This window comes from Anser brachyrhynchus, assembly GCF_964034855.1.
Source record: "Anser brachyrhynchus genome assembly, chromosome: 14".
In the NCBI taxonomy this organism is placed as follows: Eukaryota; Metazoa; Chordata; class Aves; order Anseriformes; family Anatidae; genus Anser; species Anser brachyrhynchus.
In genome coordinates, this window is record NC_137709.1 from 9,118,503 (window position 1) to 9,140,807 (window position 22,305).

General features: G+C 59.1%; 1 protein-coding gene and 1 long non-coding RNA gene across 5 annotated transcripts in view; one reads left to right on the top strand and one right to left on the bottom strand.

The window, feature by feature from the left end:
- LOC308177437 overlaps positions 1–16,382 on the bottom strand; it is a 39,016-nt gene extending 22,634 nt beyond the window's left edge. For 2 of the 3 annotated variants that reach the window (XR_013939113.1, XR_013939114.1), the window contains exons 1-2: positions 16,230–16,382; positions 10,474–10,628 (exon numbers count right to left, since the gene is read on the bottom strand). This is a non-coding gene — a long non-coding RNA (uncharacterized lncRNA). The remainder of the gene's footprint in view (positions 1–10,473; positions 10,629–16,229) is intronic. The other variant, XR_013939115.1, reaches the window with a different exon arrangement.
- Positions 2,387–15,460, top strand: HRH2 (histamine receptor H2). Of its 2 annotated transcripts, XM_080554714.1 has the most exons (4): positions 2,387–3,526; positions 8,485–9,985; positions 13,065–13,225; positions 14,805–15,460. In XM_080554714.1, the coding sequence occupies exons 2-3, from the start codon at positions 8,883–8,885 to the stop codon at positions 13,081–13,083; spliced, it is 1,122 nt and encodes a 373-aa protein (XP_080410840.1). In that variant the 5' UTR covers positions 2,387–3,526; positions 8,485–8,882; the 3' UTR covers positions 13,084–13,225; positions 14,805–15,460. The 2 variants fall into 2 exon arrangements, with proteins under 2 accessions (XP_080410840.1, XP_080410841.1); XM_080554715.1 differs by lacking the exon at positions 2,387–3,526 and having other exon boundaries at positions 3,552–9,985.
- Positions 16,383–22,305: the final 5,923 nt, after the last annotated feature.

Here is a 22,305-nt window from a genome sequence, read left to right on the forward strand (position 1 = left end):
GCACCCAGAGCGATGCACAGGCGATGCCAGGCGTTGCGGCTCCAGGCTGCTTTTGGGACTTTGTCCAACCCAAACTTCCTTGAGAAATTCCTTCCAGCACGTGAAGGACCTTGTGATGAGTAAGCTTAAATTAATCTTTGGTTTTGCAATCTAAGCCCTTGGCTACTTCTCCTCTCGGGGGAAGGCAGAACTGGAAACAGAGGTAGGTTATGGTGTCTGGTCCTGCGAAACTCTGTCAGACTTTTCTCAGGAGACACGTCCTCCAGGCCCTCCACACCCTGTGTGCCCCTCACCCATGGAGCTCTTCAGCCACGGAAGTCTCCATCAAGAGGAAGTCCTCCTGCACCCAGAGATGAGGAGGAGGCCACTATCAGCCAAGATCAACCCTCAGGAAGCCCTACCTGCATCAGAAGACATTCATATGTGGGTCAGGGTGGAAAAACTCCCCACTTCTTTACCCTCTCCCACACGCAGCAGCAGCTCCATCGCCAGCCAGGGAAGAGCAGCAGCCTGCTGCCACAGATCCCATGGTCACCCAGTCCCCTGCAGCGGGGTGTGAATTGAGGACCCTCCTTGGCCCATGGAGATGCTGGAAAAAGCGAGCCCTCAGCCACCTGCAGGATGCTTAACACGAGTGGGAAGCCAGCTAGCACTCTCCAGTCCTCATTAGAGCTTGGAGGGCTTTGTATAACACAAATAGACCAGCAAACTGGAAATAAATCTCTAACATCCCCTCTCTGCACTAAGAAGCTATAGAAATATGTCACAGACGGTGTCTCTAGTCTGACACTACCTCGCAGCAGATGGGATCCTGCTAAGTCCGATCGGGATCACCACTGCCACACCCAAGAGGGTGGGAAAGGTTTGAGCACCCTTCTCTTCTCCAGTCCCCGTATGGCAAAGGTGCTTGGGGAGAGAGATATTCCTGGAACAGCCAGAATTAGTGGCAATCCATGTATATAGCTTCAAGTAGGTTATTCCTGGCAGGATGTTGCTCTAGAGTTGGGTCACCGAGGGACAGGGCTGTGTCTCCAGCACAGGTCCCTCCCACGCTGGTCAGGCCCTGGTTCTCCACTCCCTGCCGCTGTTCTGCACCTCCTTCCCTTGCGGCCACCATTCCCATAAGTGTGCTTCAGCTTCCACATCCCCCAGCAGGAAAAGCTATTGTTGGATTAGGCAGGATTTTACCGGAATATATTTTGGGGAAAAAACTAACCAAATAATTAACAAAACCCACTTTAGCACATCTGGGAAATCCCTGACTTTTAAGTTTCACGGCATGTTCTGATGATCTGAGTGGACTACCGCCCTGTCCCATCCACCCACGGAGAGCAGCTCTCTGTGTCTGGGTAGGGATCTTTCTACAGATTTCGGTTAGGAAACAGCTCAGCACAAGTCCCACCTCCCCAGCGCAGGGTCTCCCAGCAGTGTCTGGACTCCACTGGGACTCCCCTGGCCCCTATCGAGCTGACCTGCTACGTGGTCTCCCACATCTGCCGCCTCCCTCCAGGCACACCTCCTCCACCCGAGGCTTTCTAGGAGCTCCCATTTGCCAAATCTTGCATCCCTGTTCCAGGAGTCCCAGACTTTCCCTGGCTTCTCTTACACTTTCCCAGCGTCCCAGCTCCAAGCATTGCCGTCACATTTAATAAACTGCTATTTAAACATGCGCAGGGGTGCCAGAAAACCTCTTCATTTCCTGACCCATTACTCATGCCACGGCTCTGTACAGCCCATTTGGGGCTCTCAGTCCCAGTCCATGAGTTTCTCCAACGTCTGCGTGCTCTTGGCAAGCCCCGGTGCTACCGGCAGCACAGCAGCGGTGGCTCAGCCACGGGCTCGGACGGCCCGGTCAGCATCCTGCACACAGCCTCCGGCTGCAGCCCATGGGGCTGTCGGAGCTTTAGGAGGGCTTGGATCCTCCCGGCTCCCCGAGGGAAAATGGAGCACACCCAGCTCCCAGCTGGTGTGGCTTTCCTGCCCCCCAGGCAACAGGGACTTTGCACTGGGAGGGATCAGGGTGAGGGAGCTGGGGGGTCCTGACCCAATAGCCAGAGCCCTTTATTCCCACAAGGCACTTCACAGCCTGAGACTTCCAGACCAAAAAAATCCCTCCTAGAGCGCAGCCAAAGAACAGAAGAAGTCAATACCCTAGCGACTTCGGCTGAGGAGCATTCCTCAGCAGATTTCAATCTTGTTTTGCAGGAGGGTTCTCTCCGTAACATGCAGCAGCCGCTCTGCATCCCTGCTGAACTGCAGCGCTGGCGCTCATCAGGAAAAGTCCGGAGCTCCAGCAGACCACCGGCTTATTAAAGATAGATCTGTGCTTGGAACTGCAGAGATAAACACATCAGAGGCGTTTTGCTGTGAGCACCAGGGCTGCCGGTGTCCCTCTTCGGCTGGGGTTGAGGCAGGGACGTTTTTGGCACTGGGGCATCGCAGCCTGGCTGGTGGAGGAGCCGGATCCAACTCCATACAGCCTGGGGAGCCCAGGGCCTCATCCTGCCCACAGTGAGCCACGTCAGTCCCCGGCTCTTTGCCAGGGGGCACGGAAGTGGTCAGCATTGCTCTCCCCAGCCACATGGAGCCATCGGGATGGCCAGGCTTGACCAGAGAGCTCTGCTGCTAGCCCAGCCCTAGGGGAAGAGCTGAAAGGGGAAGTAGCTCCTTGCACAGCTGTTCCAGCAGTTAATATTTGCACAATGCTTTGAAAGCCATAAAAGAAAGATATGAGAAGCAGGAAAGGCTGCCACTGCCTGTTTGTCACTTGGCATGCTCCCCCGCTGCCCCCCCAGTGGCACATGCAGGGGACAGTTTCTGCCAGTTTGGTGCAGCCCCGAGGGCAGCACCCGGCTGGGAGCATCCCTGCTGCTGGCCACGCTCTTGGAGCCTCTGTCAGGCACTGGCACGGCAGCATGGGCTCCTCGTGCTGCCTTGAGTAAGTCTGCAGATTTCTGCCCCTTTTCCCTTCTCTCTTCCCCATGCAACCAGGGAGCCTGGGCACCTCTGACACCCCCCAGCCAGAGAGCCCTGCAGCCTCTGAAGCACCTCAGATGCCCAAGCTTCAGGCTTGGATGCTTTTGGGGGCTCACACCAAACACAAAAACAGTTCACAAAAACACCAAGACCCACGGCATCAGACCTCTAGCAGCAAGCAAGCTCCTGCCTGCAGCACGGGGCAGCTCGAGGGGCATCAGTGGGCACCCAGCCCCTTGCGCCTGGCACGGCTCAGGGGAGCCCCGCACGCCGCACGCCCAGAGCACGGCTCCTTTCAGCATTTCAAATTTTGCCGGATGATAACCTCGACGTCTGAGTTCAAGGCTCTGATCCCACCCCCTTGTGATCTGACTCATGTTGCAGTCAGCGCGCTGCCTGGATATTGGTAGGCGAGGAGGAGGAGGGAGGGCAGCAGGCAGCCCCGGCTCGCACACGCACTGCTCCCCACGCAAACCGTGCCACGCGCGCCGGGGGAAACTTGGGGCTCCCACCTGCTCCAGGGACTGCGGGAAACCTGCACTGTTCCCAGGTAAAGCTTTGCCTGCTTCTTTTTCCTCTTGGTTGTTATGCTGGTGAATGGCTTTCTAGGTGAGAACTTGGAGGGGTCGGTGGGTCGGGGTGTGCCGGGCACCCCATGTGGGGCCGCTTGGCTCAGAGCGTGAGGGCGGTGTCACTCCTCACCCTCGTGCTGTCCCCTCACACTGCCCCGAGCAGAGGGCAGTTTGGGGACTTTTGCTGGTGGAAACCAACAAAACAAAAACTATCAGGGCTAGAGAGGGGTCGTGGGTGCAGCATTCCCAGGGTGCAGAGACAGTGCTCTGCCTGCCTCAGCACCTGCAGGAGTGAAGCATCTCGCCCCAGCAGCCTCCCCATGAGGTTTGCTCCTAAACCAACTTCTTGCACTTAAGCCAGTCTTAAGTGCTGGTTAAGACTGGTTCCCAGGCACAGGAGGGGGGGGGGTTGTCCCCGGGACCCCAACCCAGCCGTGGGTTCAGGGCAGCGGGCTGGATGTGGGATCTCTGCTGTGACTTGTGCAGCTAGAAGCGTGTCCAGGAGCCTGGCACCCTTGTTTTCAGTTTCACCTCTCTCCTGCAGTCACCACAGAGCAAACTTTTCAAGTGCTGCCTGCTCTCTGCCCATTTCCGCATAACCCTTGGTGCTTTCTACATTCAGAGGGCCCGAACACCCTCACCCACAGAGCCCCTGCCCTGCAGGGGAGCAGGGCAGAGGGCTGGCAACTGTGGTGGGGAGGGGGATCGTGCCCTGTCTCCCCGGCCCCTCTGCTCACACCGTAGGCAGCAAGTGCTGCTGTGCATCGGTCAGGTTTCAGGCTGGGACAGGGCAGAGAGAGCAAGAGGCAGCAGAGGGAACTGAGGAGCAGGGATAAAAGCGCTGGGGGTGCTGCCAGGTGGGACCCCCGTGTGTGCCCCCCAGCCCCAGGGGTGCAGAGGGGCTGCAAAGGGGCCCAGCCAAAGCCGAGGCTGTGGCTGCCGGCGCGTGCCTATCAGAGCGTGGGCGCATGGAGGGCAGGGGGAGATGGAGATAAGGGGGGCCAGGGATGTTCCAGGGGCAAAACCACGGGTGTGGGCGTTGGGAGGAGCACAACCCTTCCAAAAGGGTGCTCAGACATAAACCAGAAACAACCCCACACCCTCAGTGAGCCCCCACAGGCAGCAGAGCAAGCTGGCTTCCGCGGCACCCTCACCTCGCCTTCGAGCCCCACTTCTGGGGAATTTGGGTCTCCTCCGTTTGTGGGACAGGCTCACGGCTCCAGCACAGGGTGGGAACAGCCCTTTGGCAGCTCCCAGCCCTGCCTGCTCCCCACGACCAAACCTCAAACATCCTCTTTAACCCAGCAGAATTCCCCCCCGCCCTGCCACGCAGCCCTGCCAGAAGCGCCTCTCAGTGTACCCAGATGTTTAATCTCTTGATTAAACACTTGAGCACCATTCTGGAAAAAGCCATGACGCCTTGCTGTGAGCTCCGTGGGGCCGGGGAATTTGCTTTGCTCCTAAGTGACTTGTGCCAGCGCCCTGCTCAGACGCACTCCGACACAGAAGGCAGGGACTTTTCGGGTCTGGGGACCTCGAAACACTCCCCAGAACAAGCTGCCATGCCCAGGCACTTGCCAAGCATTCCCTCCTGCCCATCTATCTGCTTTTAACCTAAGCTTTTAACAGATTTGCAACGAACCTTTTAAGGCAGAAACAGAACCACATGAATGGAGAGCAGCAAACATATTACCGATGCCGTCCCATTAGCCTCACTGCAAAAGTGCACAAAGAGCTGGAACAAACAACGCCAAAGGAAGGGAAGCTGAGATGAATGGCAGGGGGAGCAGAAGAAGGGAAAGTACAAGAGAAATTTCCCATAGATAAATTGCAGCCTCCTCCCCGGAGGAGATAATTTATATTTTAAGTGCAGTGGGTCAGTCGTACACGGGCTTCCACACAGCGCAAAATTACCTTTCGGGCAGGAGACAGGAATTACTGCCAGAACTGTGAGAAGGTTAAATTGGCTAATGGGGAAGGTGGTAGGACGTTGCAACAGGAGGATCAGTACTGCTCCGGAGAAGGCTGTTAATAGAGTTCCTTAAACATTAGTCTAGAGATGAAATTTATTTAATGGTTATCCTTAGCGGTCTTGGCTCAGAAAATGGAAGTCCTTCAAGAAAATGCACTAGTGAGATGCTTGGGAGAACTTTTGAACCAGACAGGGGACTTGAAGTGCTACAGGAGAAGAACCAAAGGATCCAAAGATCAACAGAAACAAAACGGGCTGGCACAAGTTCATACGCTTAGGGGCTAAGTAAAAATCACTGCTCTGAGCAGCCAAAATAGCACAGGAGAAGTACCAGGCTTTTAGGGAACCCCGGGATGTCTGCAGGAAAACGGCTGCAGCCTGGCCAGGTCTCGCAGCAGTGATAGCATCCATCAGAGCCCCAGCACCGCTGGGAAAGGCACTACAGGGACAACCAGCAGCGATGCCCTACTGCGATGCCCGCTGGCTGGAGGGAGACTTTTGTCCAAGAACACATCCAGGCCGTGGTAATGGGGGCAGTCAGGTAGGTGTAAAACCTGCCTGATGAGACAGGGCCGGCAGGGTGTGATTTATGCAGCCCATTGCTAGAAGGGCTGCCATGGGAAACAGCCGCTCTGGGCGTACTTCGGGGAGGACATAAATTCACCCTGCTGAAATACAACGGGAACTGAGGACCCGCGTGTTAGATGAAGCCGAGCAGACAGAGTGGCAGAGGGACGGTGCTGCAGGAGAGCACCCCGAGCTGGGCACTTCTCCCCGGGAGCTCTGCAGGTCTTCCACCCTCCTCCCCGGCTCAGGTTTTGCCTTTCGAGCACCGTGCCAGGACCCAGCCCGAGGTGCTGCATCCTGCATCCGCCCCATGAGTCCTGCCCCAGCCCGTGGAGGAGCAAAGGCTTCTGGCAGCTCCGCAGGGATGGGATGCTCCACCCCCCGTGGCTCAGCAGCTCCATATCACGCTCGGAAACGGTTCCTACTCCCTGCCCAAGAAAAATAAAGTGTCTGCTTCTCACCCCGAGCTAATCAGAGAAGCAATAAGAAACGAAACTGTCCATGACCCGGCCTGCAGGGTCAGCAGAGCTGCCTGCACAGGGGGATTTGAAACATGGGGGAAGGAGCAGACCATGCCGTGAGGGTCTCGGGCAGCATAACCAGGCTCCCGGGCCCACAGCCGGGATGACCCCGGCCACCGGGAAAGCAGTAGAGCCCTTGCCCCACGGTGGGTGCTGAGCCACCAGCACAGCCCCAGCTGAGCCCCTGTGAGCCAGCAGCAGGAGTGGGCTGTTGGTGTGCAGTGGAGCAGCCACGCAGGAGGCTGTGATCCACCCACAGCGTTTTCTTAGCCTGCTACTCCCCCTATAATTTATCCTGCCATTTCCAGCGCGTTAGGAGTAATGAAAAAACATCCTTTTCACTTGGAAATACCCTTCTCTGCGAACAACCTGTTCTCCTGGCTGCCGTCAGCAAAACGGCAGCGCTCGGCTCATTCCCTGCTCCCTTTGTGCACGAACAAAGAGCTTTCCATGGAGAGAGCCTGCGCTGCAGCAGGAGGCGAGGAAACGCTCCGCATGCCGCCACCGCAGCTGAAAGCACCGCATCCAGCTCCCAGCGGGCTTCCCCCCAGCACCCAAATTCCCGGGACCCCCCATCTGGCAACGGGCTTGCTCCACACAGCAGGAGGCATCCCATGGGCTGGTTCATCACTTCACACTCACTCCCAATTCCCTCCGGAGCAGCAGGGCTGCAGGTGTCACCTCCGATCCCCACGTGGCTCCTGGCAATCAGCACTTATTTACCCTGGCACTCACTCCCAGATGCTCCCTGCCTCGGCTCGCTTGCCTTTAAACTTGAGTCAAAGGCACACATCAATTGAAGAGCAGCCCAGCCCACTCCATGCCATTATCTTTTTCTTGACAAGTGAGTGTGTTATAATCTCACCTGTGGCCTCTCCCAGCACCTTCTTCTCTCCTGGAGTTTCTTCACTTTGCCCCATCTCTGCACCCTGCAGAGAACCAGCCCCTTCCTCCCCAGCCTGCTCCCAGCCCCTCTTGCTCATCCCTGCAGTGTTTTGGTTTTTCCTCTGAGCCCCTTCCCGACACGCTCGCTGCTTGCCATCAGCCAAGAGCTGGGAGCCCTGTGAACCTAGAGCGACAAGGTCCTGGAGAGCACCCTGACGGGTTGCTGAAAGCCCTTGTGCAGGTTAGAGAGGGTTGTTGTGTGGTTTCTGCCTTTGGAAAAAAAAATAGCTTTTTGTTATTTATATCCAGGCAGAAAGTAATCATAAAATGCAAGTCTGCAAGGGCTGCTCCCCACTCTGAACCCCTGCCCCACAGCAGGAGCAGCTTCATGCAAGCACTCCCTGAAGCTCTTGGCTGTTTCAGCCGCCATCAGGGGCGGCCGATGGAGCTGGCAGAGCCCCCCCCAGCCAGCTCCTGCCGGGGTGTTGGATCACTCAGAGGGGCTCCCTGCTCCCCCTGGGACCCCAAACGGAGCAGAGCAGGGATCTGTGCTCCTGGCTGCTTGAGCCAGCGTGGCTGGTGACAGCAGGGACCAACACGTGGCACGGGACTGTTCAAAGCCCAGTTACAGGCACAGATCAGCTGTGGAGCTTCATAAATCATGCAGCAATGACTAATTTTACTAGGTTGCATAACTGAAGCACACTGCTTTCTCAGGAAAACTCTTTCCTCTTTTCTTCCTGGCCCCCTGTTTATCACCAGCCCGTAGGGACTCATTTCCTCTGAAACCCCTGCACTTTGCTCACCATCACTACACGATGTGGGTGCCCCAGAGCTGGGCAGGGACCGGTGTCCCCTGCTGCTGAGGGACTCCCTGGTTCGGGTCTAAATGTGCTGGAGCGCCCAGGGAGGCACAGATGCCCCAGTTCTGGAGGGGCTGGTGATGGGCAGCTCAAGGGACCATTGCCCTTACTTGGTGCTTTCTTTGCAGGTTGTCCTCAAGAGCAGTGAAGCTCTGTCCCTGCAGAGCACCACCAGCCACCATCTCCAGCCCAAGCACACAACGAGGCAGGTGTGAGACCCCATGGGACCCAATCTCACCGAGGAGAGGTGAAGGGAGCAGCTGAGATCCACCAGTACCTGCTGCAGGGGATCATCTCCAGCACCAGATGAGCCAGCTCACACCAGCAAGTTGCAGGGCCATGGCTTTCCTAGACCATGACACTCCCAGCAGACAAGGCTGAACATGTGAAGATGACTGCAGTGTTCTCCAAGTCACTGCAGGCCCAAAATTGGTTTGCAAAAGGGCTCTAGGGCTGCCTGGTAGAGGCTCACTCAAAGCACCCACAGAGCCGGTGAGCAGGACCGCTCCATCCATGCGACTGCACCATGGATCCGTGTAGCAACGTCACAAGCCCTACAAAACCCATGAACTTCACCCTGCAGCTGCTGGTCGGCTCCTTGCTCACCATCCTCATCGTGTTCACCCTCTGCGGCAACATCGTCGTCTGCCTGGCCGTCACCCTCGACCGCCGGCTCCGCAGCCTGACCAACTGCATCATCGTCTCCTTGGCCATCACCGACCTGCTGCTGGCCCTCCTGGTGCTGCCCTTCTCCGCCTTCTACGAACTCACCAGCGAGTGGCCCTTCGGCAGCACCCTGTGCAACATCTACTCCAGCCTGGACGTCATGCTGTGCACGGCCTCCATCCTCAACCTCTTCATGATCAGCCTGGACCGCTACTTCGCCGTCACCACCCCGCTGCGCTACAGGCAGGTGGTCACCCCTTCCCGGGTGGCCGTGGGCTTGGTCATTATTTGGACGGTTTCCTTGATGGTCTCCTTCCTACCCATCCACCTGGGCTGGAACACCAACGGGACGGCAGTGCAGAACACCACCCCCAACTGCACCAAGGAGTGCAATCTGGAGGTTAACTCTATCTACGGGCTGGTGGATGCCCTGCTCACCTTCTACATCCCCCTGGTCATCATGTGCGTCACCTACTACCGGATATTCAAGATAGCGAGGGAGCAAGCCAAGAGGATTAACCACACGTGGTGCTGCAGCAGCAACAGCCCCATGCCACCCATGGTGAAGGAGCACAAAGCCACCGTGACGCTGGCGGTGGTGCTGGGCGCCTTCGTGGTGTGCTGGTTCCCCTATTTCACGGTGTTCACGTACCGAGGGGTGCGGGGGGACAGCAGTGTCAAAGGAGCACCCATGTCCATCGTCCTCTGGCTGGGCTACGCCAACTCAGCACTGAACCCCATCCTCTATGGCACGCTCAACAGGGATTTTCGGGTGGCGTACCAGCACTTGCTGCACTGCTGGAGGACGGGGGGGCCCAGGAGCTCCCGCCTGCCACCCCTCCAGAAGGGGCGGCCCAGGGGCAGGAACTGCAGGCAGGGCCCCAACAAGCAGGAGGGGAAAAGCCTGAAGCTGGAGATGAGGAACGGGAAGGGGACCTTGCTGGATGACGGAGCCCTCCAGAGGTAAGAGCCTTCTCACCTGCAGCACCCTGGTGCTCAGTCTGTCCCCGGGAGGAGGGCAGGGGTAGGCACCTCATTGTCTAGACCTTCATTTAGCCTGCGAACCGTTAAGCACCGAGCTGGATGCCCCAGCAGCAGACCCTTGCCCAGGCATCCCTTGCTCTTTACAACCCAGGAGAAATTCAGCAGCACCAGTGGGGCCCTGCCTCCCTCTGTGCTGGCGGCACAGGTTCAGCTACACCAGGTGGCTGGGCACCACCGTGATCACAAAGCATCCCTGGCTTCTGTGGGTAATGGGGACAGTTTTACCATCAGAATTTGCTAACACAACACGAGGGTGTAGCTGTTATTTACAGCTGCTCCCAGAAGCTGGCCATGCCCTGCTTTTGGGGGCAGGCGGCTGGCACGGCCAGGGATACTCTGGAAATGTCGCTGCCTGTCACAGTGGGGACAAGGGGGTGTTGTCCCCAGGGCGCAGAGTGTCAGGGCACCTGTGGTCACGCTGCGAGTCCCTGCAGGAGCGGAGTTCTGGGTCCCCATCCGGGCTCTGCGGGTTCCCCTCTCGGCTCCAACACGTGCCCCAGCATCGCGGCTCTGGGTCACCATCAGCAGCGAGCTCAGCCAACAGCAAGTTCCATTCCCATCTCTGGAAAGAAGCAAGAATAACCAAAATCAGGTTGGCAACGGTTTTAAGAATGCAAACAACCACCCAAAACTGAAGCCAAAAAATTCCCCCAGCACCACCCCGAGCCCAGCCTTGGGGCACATCCTCACAGGGTGCAGTCGGGGAGAAGACGGGCGCGATGTGGGTGTGCTCCGTGGCACCCATCCCCTGCCTGGGTGCCCACATCCCCAAGGGGTCAGCCCGCACCTCCTTCGCCCCCCTGAGCATAAGGAGAGCAGAGACACGTGCAGTCTGCTGCCATGCAAGCTGCTGCTCCCAGGCTTTAATCTAACCTCTAGGCAGCACCTGATAATTCCCCGATAGCCCAGAAACTTTCCATCCTGCAGATAAGCTGTCCTTTCACTCCCTGTCCTCAACGTGCCCGCAGAAAAGCTGTGCTTGTGCACGTGCCCTTGGTTCCGTCCCCAAAACAGGCTCTGAAACCACGGGAAGGAGAACATGAGGAGGTGAGGCAGAGGACAGAGCCACGCGGGAGGCTCGTCCCCCATCACACTTCCCCTGCACGCCCAGACTTGGCTTGACCCGAGGTGGAAGGGTGGCTTGGGGCAGGGGAGGCTGCCCCAGGAGGCACAGCGGGATGGAAGAGGCGGAACAAATGCAAACTGCAACTCTTCTTCACTTTCCAAGTCAATAATAACGAGTGGAGAGGGACAACATTTAGCAAACACAGTTGCAGGTGTATATCAAAACATGCACCTGGCGTGGTAGCGGTGTTTCTGCAGACATACCAAAAGGGCTGTGCTGTTTACACAAACAAAAGCGCAGCTCCCCAAACTGAGAGCTCGTGCACTGGGGCTCTGCGAGAGGAGGACCTTGGTAAGCCACAGAGAGACGAGACAGAAGAGTGCAGGGAAAGTAATTAGCAAGAGGAACAACCACCCGGAGGTTCATCCTGCCAGGACCCCATCCCACCAAGTGCAGGAGCACCTCGGAGGTCAGCAGAAGTGGTGCTGAGCAGCGAGGCCAGCCAGCACCACTGTGCTGAGAGCAGGTAACGGTGGAAGGAGACCTGCACTGCTCCTGCACAGCACCAGCTGGGGTTTTAGCTATTAACTGAGCATCTCTTGCAATGCAAAACACCAGCTGGTTCCTGCTCAGAAGTCATGGCCAGAAACCCAAGGGGACACCAGCAGACACCTCCAGCAGCCCAGACAGGGTTTGGGCAGCCCCTGCGAGGGCTGGATCAGGCCCCGCGACTTGCTCAGCAGTGCAGATTGGGCCCTTTCCTAACACTCAAGTAGATCTGAACGAGACCCATGAGAAAGAGTAGCTCCCATCCCCTTCCAGTGGGACAAGGAGATCTCTTTCCCATCTGGGCTTGCTCCCACGGGAGCAGGACTTCGAGGGAAGCGGGTGAGCGGCAGCCAGCGCTGCAGTGGTACTCACAAGCAAGACCCAGGCACTGCGGCAAAGGGTGGGGGGAGACCCAAGCACAGGGATGTTTCTTGACCTTTCTAAATCCAGAAAGCTCTTTCCCATACTACCGAGCATCACTGCTGTGGTTTCTGCTCACGATCAGATAAAAGGTAGCTCAAGGGCTGAATGATCGGTTACTGCTTTTACTTTCTCTATTGCTTTTACTCATCTGCCTGGAAGTGATGCACCAAGGGCTGCGTGGGGCCCTCCAGCCCGTTCCCCCAAAGCCAGCACCACCGACACCGGGTGCTCGTCCTGCTGCTGGCAGGCAGCCGGGGTCCACCAGGGCTTCCCAGTGGCCTCAGGAGCTCCCTGAGCAGCCAATTTCACCCCGAACTGGCTCCTCTTCTCTAGAGACATTAAGAGAAAAGGCCAACATGAATCATTTCACAGCCCCATAAGCCTCCCCAAATGAGAGCAGCGATCAGAACAGCCACATGTGGTTATTCAGGGCAGAGGATTTTGAAACGCTGCCCTTCGTAACAGTTCTTTCCTGTTAAGAGGCACAAAGAAGAGACCAGCGAACAATAGTGGGAATCCTGCAGAAACGCAGGCGGTCTCAGGGGTATCAGGAACAGGGACGGGTCCAGCCCCATCTCTTCCCTGGAAAACAAGAGGCCCCAGGCACACCGCAGCCACTGCGGCACAGAAGTTTCTGTGGGTCAGGACCAGGTAGGAGGGAGCATGCAGGGCTGCGAGGGAACACAGCTGCTTCCCACCATGCACTGACCAGGGAAGGAACTCACGTAAACCCAGTAAAGGAAAGCAGAGGAGCCAGTTCCATGGAAAAGGACCTGCCCCAGCCACCACGTCCTGCCCTGGGCTGCCATTTCCAGGGGCAGAGCAGGACAGATCCCAGGCAGGCAGCGCCTGGTGGACGCATAGCAAAGCCAGGAGCCCGCAGGCTCATCCAGGCTGGCACTGACCCATCTGTTCTCCCTCTGTTCTTTATGTCTTCACGTGCAATTTCAACCTTTCCAGTGCCAAAGCCTTGCCGTGAGTCTCAGCCAGCCTGCTGCCCTCAGACACACGTCTCCCAGCCTCTGCTCCTGGCTGCCCTCCTCCAGCATCCTGCAAGGCTGAAAGGACAAAGCTGGACTGTCCTCAGGGAGAGACTCGACGGCAGAGGCAAGGACTACAGGGTGAGTACGGGGCTGGGGGTCCTGGAAGGGGCACCCGCTGCGTTCTCCCAGGACCAGCCATCTGACGGCACGTGGGGCAGAGAGGGGGGCCACCAGAGGCGCAGCCTCACTCCTGTGACCTCCAGCAGCATTTGCTCCCAAGCCCAGGGGAGGTGGCCAGAGCTGTCCCCCCCTCATCCCCCAGCTTCCCTGGAGGTGTGGGGGCACAGAGCCATCCTGTAACGACCTCGGGATGCCAGCTCCCCTCGTCCCTGCAGGCTGCCGGGGAGCTGCCTCCGTGTGCTGCAGAGGCAGCTGCGCTCAGGCTGCAGGCTTCCAGCACGCTTCATTTTCATGCAAGCCTGCACCAGCACCACACAAATCACAGGCAGCTTTTGCAGGGACTCTCACCAGGCACCCGAGGCAGGGAGCTGATGCCAGGCGTCGCCACTTTCCCCAGCAGTGCCAGGCTGGACATGATCATTCGCCACCACGCGTGGGGATGCCTCCGAGCTCCCCAGAGCCACTCAGTGCAGCCCTTCTCGGGAAGGACCAGGCAAGGACGCCCCGACCTTCACACTCTCCCTCAAACACTGTGTGCTGATAACATGGGTTCTCCTGTATTGACCGTGCCCTGGGGGCAAAAAATAAGTCACCTGCATGCTGCAGGCTGGGCGAGCACGTCTCTGCTGCGCGCCGAGAACTACTGACCCGAGCCAAGGTCATGCTGATGGCCCCGTGCATGGGTCCCCACTGGGGTGGGGGTCCCTGGGTGTGACGTGGGGGTGCCAGCACGGCTCAGCAGCAGGTCACAGCTCCCCGGGGTCACATCACCGCTGTCCCCAGCCCCTGCCCAAGGCAGGGAGCAGCGTGAGCCCTGAGCCACCGGGGGCGGAGGGGAAACCAATTCCTGTTTTACTGCTTCATGCCTTCCCTCCACGCCACACACACCTTCCGAACGACGTTCACTTTCCATGAGGCAGAGGCAAAACACCAGCTTCCCTCACGACATCACCAGCCCAATCAGCAGAGTGAAGCAATGTCAATCTAGGGAGAGGTTTGCAGATCTGAGGTCCTGGCGTGGCCACAGATTTCCTCTCTGTGACACGGGGGTGGAGACAGGAAATGTCACCCCGTGTTGGGGACCCATCGGAAAGGGTCTCCAGCAGGAGCCACGTGAAACCCCACAGCACCCACCTGCAAAGTCAGGGGGAGGCAGCACCCAGGAGCAGAGCACCGCTCACACCAGGACACCTTCAGGGTCACTTTGACCCAGTTATTTGCAGAGGTGACAATCCAGCCGCTGCCGGCTGGCCCACGCAGAGGGGAAGAGCAGGCAGAGAAAGCCACAAAGCAAAGCTCTGCTTCTCAGCAGGACGTCAGATGATGAGACCTGGGCAGCGTGAGCCTGCTGAGCCCTGCCCCACCAGCAGCACTCGGTGTACAGCCATGCTCCGCTGAGAGCATCCTCACCGCCGCATCCCTCCCAGCCGCACAGCGTGCTTAATGCAGCCTCCCTTAGGCTGGGGAGCAGGAAAATGGAACAAGGGAACCACCTGCACCCTGCAAACCCTTTGAACCCCCTTCTGTTCCCCTGCAGGATCCCTGCGCTGGCACGTGGCACTTGCTCCCTCCCCAAACACCGCCGAGGAGGCCTCTGCCTGCCACAGTTTCTTCCCGGGAGGACGGTGTGTTTGAAGAGCCACGAGAAGAGCTGCAGAAGAGCCTCTCCCTGCACCGGCGGGGCCACGACACCTCCAGCATGGAGCCCCCCCCAGCAGGCAGCGGTGCCTGAGAACCGGCACGTGCCCCCAGCAGGGCTGGCATGGAGAGGGTCGGGCAGGGAGGGCAGAGAGTGGGGAAAAGGGGTTTTGGCCACAGCCTTGGTGCCATAAGGGCCACATCCACCCCTCAGAGGGGTAGGTGACATGGCAGAAGGGCAACCGTGGTGGCTGCTGACAGCCAGGAGCACGGGACACCCAGACCCACAGCATCCTCGCAGGGGGAAACTGGTGTCCCACCTCGGGGGGAGGTTTTGGCACTGTTGGGGCTGTCACCGCTCTCCCTGCCAGCTTCACACCCCCAGCCCCACCACAAGGAGAGGGGTCCCGGAGCCCCCTGCACCACGGGGAGCCGCCGAGCAGCCGGGCTCTGCGCTCCCCGATAGCTCAACACTAAGACTGCAAAGTCAGGATGTCTGCGACTGAGCCTGGGCAGAAATCAGCGATATAAAAACCTATTTAACTCAGAGGGAAAGCGACGTGGTTGATTTCTTCGGGCCAGAAGAGCCTCCCCACCCCCTGGACCCCCCCCGTCCCATCCATCCCCATCCCTCCGCTGGGCACACGCAGCACCGGGAGGGCAGCACCGGGGTGGGCAGCACCGGCCGGACGACCCCAGCTGGTCCTGGAGCCGGTGGGATGAGGGGGACGGAGGACCCCGGGCCCGGCCCGCCGGGGGCGGTGCTGCAGCCCCGGGGCCCCCCCTCCCCGGCCCGGGAACCGGACCCGGCGGCAGCGCAGGCTCGGAGCTCCCCCTGCTTGCGGCCGGGGGCAGCCCGGCCCCGCTCCCGGCCGGGCCCCGAGGCTTTCCCGAAGGGGTCCCAGGCCGGGACGAAGCCCCCCAGCCCCTCAGACCCCCAGCCCCCTCAGCCCGGCCGGGGATGCTCTACCTCGATCCCCCTGCGGACCAGCACCCACCTCTCACTTGCACCCCTGCAATTAGCGATGGCAACAAGCAAACGGCTTGGAGAGAGCAAGGAGGGCTCGGGGAAGGGCTGCAGCCCCCCAGCACTCAGCCCAGCCCGGCTCAGAGGGGTCCAGGGAGCGCTGAGCCCCACCAGAGTGGCGGCACCACGCAGGGAAAAACCTGCAGCAAGGTGACGGCCAAGCAGGCATTGTCCCCTCCCCGCTCCTCCCTGGGGACAGGGAGCTGTGACCCCCTTGGGAGAGCCAGGGGGGAACATCCCCAGCAGGGGAGATGTCGGGGTGCCAGCAGAAAGCAGCCCAGCACGCAGAGGACTCACCTCCTGCAGGCACAGCAGCCAGGAGCAGGCCCCACAGCACCCCCACTTCACTCAGCCCAGGGAGGAAGGACTGGCAAACACACGCACCCAAACCCCTGCCACCTATGATAACAATTAGAGACTTATTTAATTGCGAAAATAATTGCAATTGAAGTGTTTAATTACCATACTAAGCAGGAAGAGCCGCTCCCGACTGTTTCGGTAGCACTCCCGATCCATCAAACGAGGTTTGGGGCTTGTTTGGGGTTGTTGGGTTTTGGTATTTTTGTTGGGTTTTTTTATTTTTGATTATTAGATTGCAGCCCTGGGGGGATGAAGAGATTTGCTAATTAGGGTCCTGGAGAACAGCCACCGATTCGCAAACACTTTTTAATTTCAGTACTAACAAGGCTGGAAGGGGGAGAAATCCAAAATGCAGAACATCTGTGGCAGTGGCTGGCTGCGGTGCTGCTGCCCCAGTGCCTGGCACCGCTCGGTGCACGGACCGGCCCGATGCCGTGGGGGTGGGCTAGAGCTGCGCCAGCACGGATGGGGTGAGGCTGATGCTCCAGGTCCCCGCATCCATCACCCGTCTGATCCCATCCACTGCCGTGGCTTTACTGGTGCCAGCTCATCCTGGTCCTGGTGCCCTAAGGGGGCAGCATCAGAAAACTTCTCCAGGTGGCACATGGTTTTGTTCTCCCCTACACAGGTGACAAAAGGGAATTAAATTCTCTCTACAAGCAGCAATTCTGGGAGAAAAGGCTTAGGAAGCTGCTAAACAACACCTGCTTTCTCAGATAGGAACTGTTGCCCTGCTAGCCAAGTGCACGGGGACACCTCCACCCCCTTGTCCCCCTGGGGACACAGGAGCCCACACTCACCGTGCTCCCACCACGTCCTTGCCACGGCCCTGGGCAGGGGCCAAACCCCACAGAGAGGAGTCGTGGGGAGGGGGAGGCACACGGGGGGGGCAGGAGCTGCTGCAGGGCTCTGCAGCGTCCCCCTCCCAGGGCGCCGCTGAGCAGCAGTGGCTGCCGCAGGCTGGAGGCAAAGGAGCGTTTTTATTTCTTTTCGATAAAAGAGAAACATCAGTAGAATAAGAAAAAAGCGTGTTGGCATTTTTTCAGGCTGCCGCGTGATTAAGCACAGAGGAGATGGAAAGGTGGCAAACAGCCCCAAGCAGCCAAAAGGATGAGAAACTTTGTTTTAGAAATCCCAAGGTTTGATTTTCTTCAATAAAATGCATTTAGAGGTCACTCACCCAGCAGTTTTGGCTCTGGGGTCTCAAGCCTCCAGAAGGGCTTTGGGGTCCATCCCCAAAGTGTCAAGAATGACACTTCCAAACCCAAACACCTTGAAGCCAAGGAGCGCTCCTCCCTTCCAGCCTGAAAGCGATGGGAAAGGAGGGGACCACTGGGGACCCCCCCGGGCTGACCCAAGCCGTTTTCTCCTGGCGTTTCCCTACTGCGTGTAAAATGCCACTGGTGGCTGTGCCAGCGGCACGGGGACAGGCTGAGCCCGGCCACCTCGGCTCCGTGGCCCCAGGAGCGTGGCCGTGGCACCGGGAGGGTGGCCGTGGCACTGGGGACGTGGCCGTGGGACCGGAGAGGGGACAAAGCCACTAGAGGGCACAAGCAGGACAGAGACGTGTCCCCACGCAGGGCATCGCCCACCCTCACAGGGCAGCGGTGCCAGCAGTCCCCAACACCCCCCCCTCGTCACCCTCCCACCCGGAGCATCCCCCCAAAAACCCACCCTTGGCTCAGGCCCTGCTAGCCCCAGGGTTGGTGTCACACCGCTCTCCGGCCCGAGGCACGCGGGACTGATGCTGGTAATTAATTTCTCAGAAGGTGGATTTACAAGAAAGCTCTGGAGTGAATGTTCTTCTTCCCCCCCCCCATCTCATCCACTTCTCCCCGGGCTTTTAGCAAAACTGACACTGGAGGAGGAGGATGGAGCATCCCCGAGGAACGCCTGCAGCCGTGCCCTGCCCGGGGCTGGGTCCCTGTGCGGGTGCAGGCAGGGTGACACAAAGGTGCTGCCCGTGGCTGTGGGGTGGGTGGCATCTGTGGCTGTCCCCACCCCAGGGCAGGTGTCCTGCAGCAGCACGTGCGTCCTCTGTGCCACGGCTCCCTCCAGGCGCTGGCGCGAGGCCGGGCTGGATGCAAATCCCGAGCGAGAAGCCCCTGCAGACAGCACTATTATGCAGGGCTCTCGATCCTTTTTGCTTAATGGGAGGCATTTTTCTGTTTCATTTCCCCTACCCTCGGAGCTGAAACCGCCTTTCTGCAGCAAAACAAGCCAAGCCAAAGAAATCCTCCTCTCCTTCCAGCTCACAAAGTCCCCTCCCTCCACGGCAGCAGCAATGCCCAGCGCACAGGGCTCCCTTTCCCCAGGATACGTCACGCTGCAGAGGGACAAATGGTCCCCAGCCCATGTTTTTCCTGCTGGTACCACATCCCAGCCTACATTTGGGTCGTTTGTACTCATTCCTGGGCTCCGTGCATGGCCCCCATCCCACTGCCGTGGTCACCGTGTGGTTTTAGTAGGATTGGGGACCCCATAGCCCCCACAAACCCTGGCCAGGCAGCAGCCCCCTGCCCCAGGGAGCCAGCACAGGGATGTCTGTGAGCAGGAGGATGGGACTCATGTGGAAGATGGCAGCGAGGGCATGTGGGGACACCCCGGGGACAATAGGGACAGGCGTACCGACAGAGCTGCGGGGTTTTGTTCTCTCCATTTATAGATCCGCAAATAGCTCCACAAGCAGAGCGTCCCCTTGGCCCCCCTCCGCCCTTCCTTCCCCAGGGCTCTGTGCCTGCCTCGCTTGCTCGGCCTGTTTCAAGGTTGAGCTAAGCCCACCGTTCGTTATTGGGTAATTAAGCTCTTAATTAAAGGGCTGGTTTCCCCTCAGAGCCCTGCCAGCATCTCTTGGCGCTCGGCTCAGACAGGGCGGGCAGACTGCAGGAGCCCGAGCCGAAGGAGCCCCCGGGGCACTTCCAGGGAGCGAGGGGCAGGCAGGGATGAGACATCCTGACCGCGAGTGATGCTTACGTCTACAAACCCCGAGCCTAGAAAACATCCCAATTTATAAGCCTTAAACAAATAAAGATGTAAATAAATCGTTATTTATACCCCTGCGACCTCAGCAGGTGCCCTTGCCCTGCCTGGGGAGTGAGCAGGGGAAGGAGGCAGCAGCACCGAGCCGGCCAGGACGTGGGATCAGCTCGTTGATCCTGCCCCAAGCCCCTGTCCGCCTCCAAAAACGCAGCGAGAGGCAGCCAAGTGCTCGTGCAGAGCCACCAGCCGCTGCAGGGGCTGCCCCGCAGCGCTCCGGGTGGTTGTGCCCTCATCGGGCATCGCTGCCCCCGGCTGTGCGGAACAGGGCATCCCCCTCACCCCAAAAAACACAGGGGGGCAGCGGGGCTGCGGGTGCACACCCGGCATCCCCGTCCCAGGCGTGCGGAGGAGAGGCGAGTTTGGCTGAGCCGTGGGGAAGCTGACGGCGTTTCATTGAGGTTTTATCTCTGCAACTGGCAAGGCGCTCCTCCAGGAGATTTAGTGGGAAGCTGCCCGCTCCCTGCCAAGAAGGCTGTTTTTTTCTACAGAAAGCACATTATGCATCAAAGTTGAAATTCAAATCCCTTTTCCTCCTCTCTCAGCATATATTTACGAGGCTCCAGATATTCCTTGGTGCATCTTTGTTTGCAGAGGGCCCTCCGCCTGCCCTCTGCCAGCGGTGCAGGAGCTCGGGAAAAGCTCCCGAGATCAGGCGCTGGGCGCACAGAGGCAGCTGAACTTCCCCTCCTTGTCATTCTCCCTCTTGGCTGAACTGTTGCTGGGCAAGCAAGGGGCCAGCGAGCCCGCTGCAGCCCCTGCTGCCTGCGAGTGCTGGCTGCCTTTTGCCTGTGCACAGCCCCAGAGCTGCTGAACCCCCCCACGGACACCCCCAGGGCTCTCCCCACCAGCACTGCTCCTCTCCCAGGCCGCTTTGTGCTTCTTGTGCCTCCCCAAACCCTCCCAGCCCCGAAAACAGATGTGCTGTGGTTTTTTTTGCAGTTGCATCCTGGATGGGGTTGGCAGAAAACAGACCGTTTTTACCCAATAATACTCTGGTTCGCCTATTTTGGGGTGTTTTTCAAACACGGCCACACCAAGGGGGAATCACCCCGAGCCTGGAGCCTGCACTTGGGCAGGGGTCAGAAAGGAGAGGGGGGTGTAAGATGAGGGCACCCATGGGTCCCCAGCCCTCGCAGGCATGCTGCTGGCAGCCCGGGGGGCGTGGGGGGGGCTCCTTCCCCCCCAGCCTGCCTCGATGCGTCAGGACAGGCCCCGTGCCTGCAGTCACTGGAAAATCACGCTCCGTTTCCAAAAGGGAAAGCAAAGTGTAAATCTCTCTCCCAGACACACATTTGTTCCTCTGCAGCGAGAAAAGTGGTGAAAGCTTTAATTTCAGAGCTGGGAGAGAGAGAGAGAGAGAGAGACAATAATATATCAGCAGCACCCCGATCGCCGAGGAAGAAACCATCGATTGTGGGATTAGAGGGACGGCCGCCGGGACGTCTCCCTCCCTGCCTGTCACCCAGAAAAGCTGCAGGTTTCCCTGCCGACCCCACGGCTCTTACCTCGCCGCTCTCCAGCTGTGGCTGGGGGAAATTCGGCCGCCTCCTCATCGCGGTGGCGATGACGATTATCTCACAAGTGTTTGCCCAGGAGCGTTGGGACCAGGAGGGGGGAGGCGGCTGGAGGGGGAGGCAGTGATTTCTCTCCCCCCCCTCCCCAAGCTGGGTTTGGCATTCAGCACGGGCCGGCCGCGGCGCTGAGCTCTCCCCTGAGGTTCCCTTCATAAGAGGGAGCAAATTCCACTATCTGTCGAGGGGAAAATTTGCATTTGAAATATCCTGCCTCCAAATGTCACCCGGTTTGATCCCCTAAGCTGAACAAATGCGGCGGAGCGGGGAGGGGGCCGGGGCTTGCCGCCGTGGACCGGCGGGGAGAAAGGAAAAGCCCAAGGTTAAAAGCATCCGTGGGTGTTTGATCCGGGCCGAGGTCGAGGATGCAAGTGAGCACAGCAGTGGTCTTCCTCCTCTTCCACCCTCGGTCAGGCAGGACCCGGGGGAACGGGTATCGGAGGCTCAGCCACCCAGGATTAGGGATTTGGTGTTCGAGATTTTATTTACACAATAAGACTTAAGCGATTGCTGCATGAAGTGTAGGTGGATTCTCTCCGATGCCTGCAGAGGGATTAGTGCCTATAAGGCAGCCAGAATGAGCTAAAAATTGGAGAGATCAAAGTGCGGGAAGAGGAATCCCACGTTCCCAGTGATGCTGAGGGGAAGGGAGCAGGATACCAGTGGTCAAGCCTGAGAAGGTTGCAGCTGGCGGCCCAGGAAAGCTGGGGGAGAAGCATGAAGGGATCGTCCCTCACCCCTGCTCCCTGTCCAGCAGGACCTCCTGCTGCCAGGCACGGGGGAGTCTCAGGGTCCCCCGAGGCGGAGGTGACACCATAAGGGGGGGACACGCTCGCCTGGCCCCGTCCCCGCAGCCCCCAGCCCGCCGCCTCCTGCGCTGAGCCGCACAGCCGAGCCTTCTCCTCCTGACCTTATTAAAGCCGCCGGGCTGCATGGGCTGATTCGATTAAAACGGGGCACAAAGCACCGTCCCCGGCAGGCGAGCAGGATGGATGGATAAGGCGTGAAGTCCCCTTGCCCCCGGCGCCTCGTTAGCCGTGTCTGCACGCCTGCACGCCGGGCACGGCAGCGTGCCACCTCCCTGCGGCCCCACCAAGCTCTGCTTGGGGGCTGGGGCAGCCACCGGGGTGCCCAACACGTCTGCCAGCTGTGGGCCACAGCCCACAGCCCCGGGACAGCTCTGGGGACCTGTGAGCCCACACCCTGGAGAACCAGGCTCGGGGGGTCCTGGTGGCAGCATCTGCAGGTGGCAACATCTGCAGGCGGTTCCTTTTTGCTCTTCTGTACCTGCAGGGACCAAGTTTGCTTCATCGCTCGGGTTTCGAGTGCTCAGGCAGAGGCAGGGGGTGCGTGAACCCATCGGGCATCCCCAGTCCCCCCCTGCCTGAGCCTCTTCCACTCCC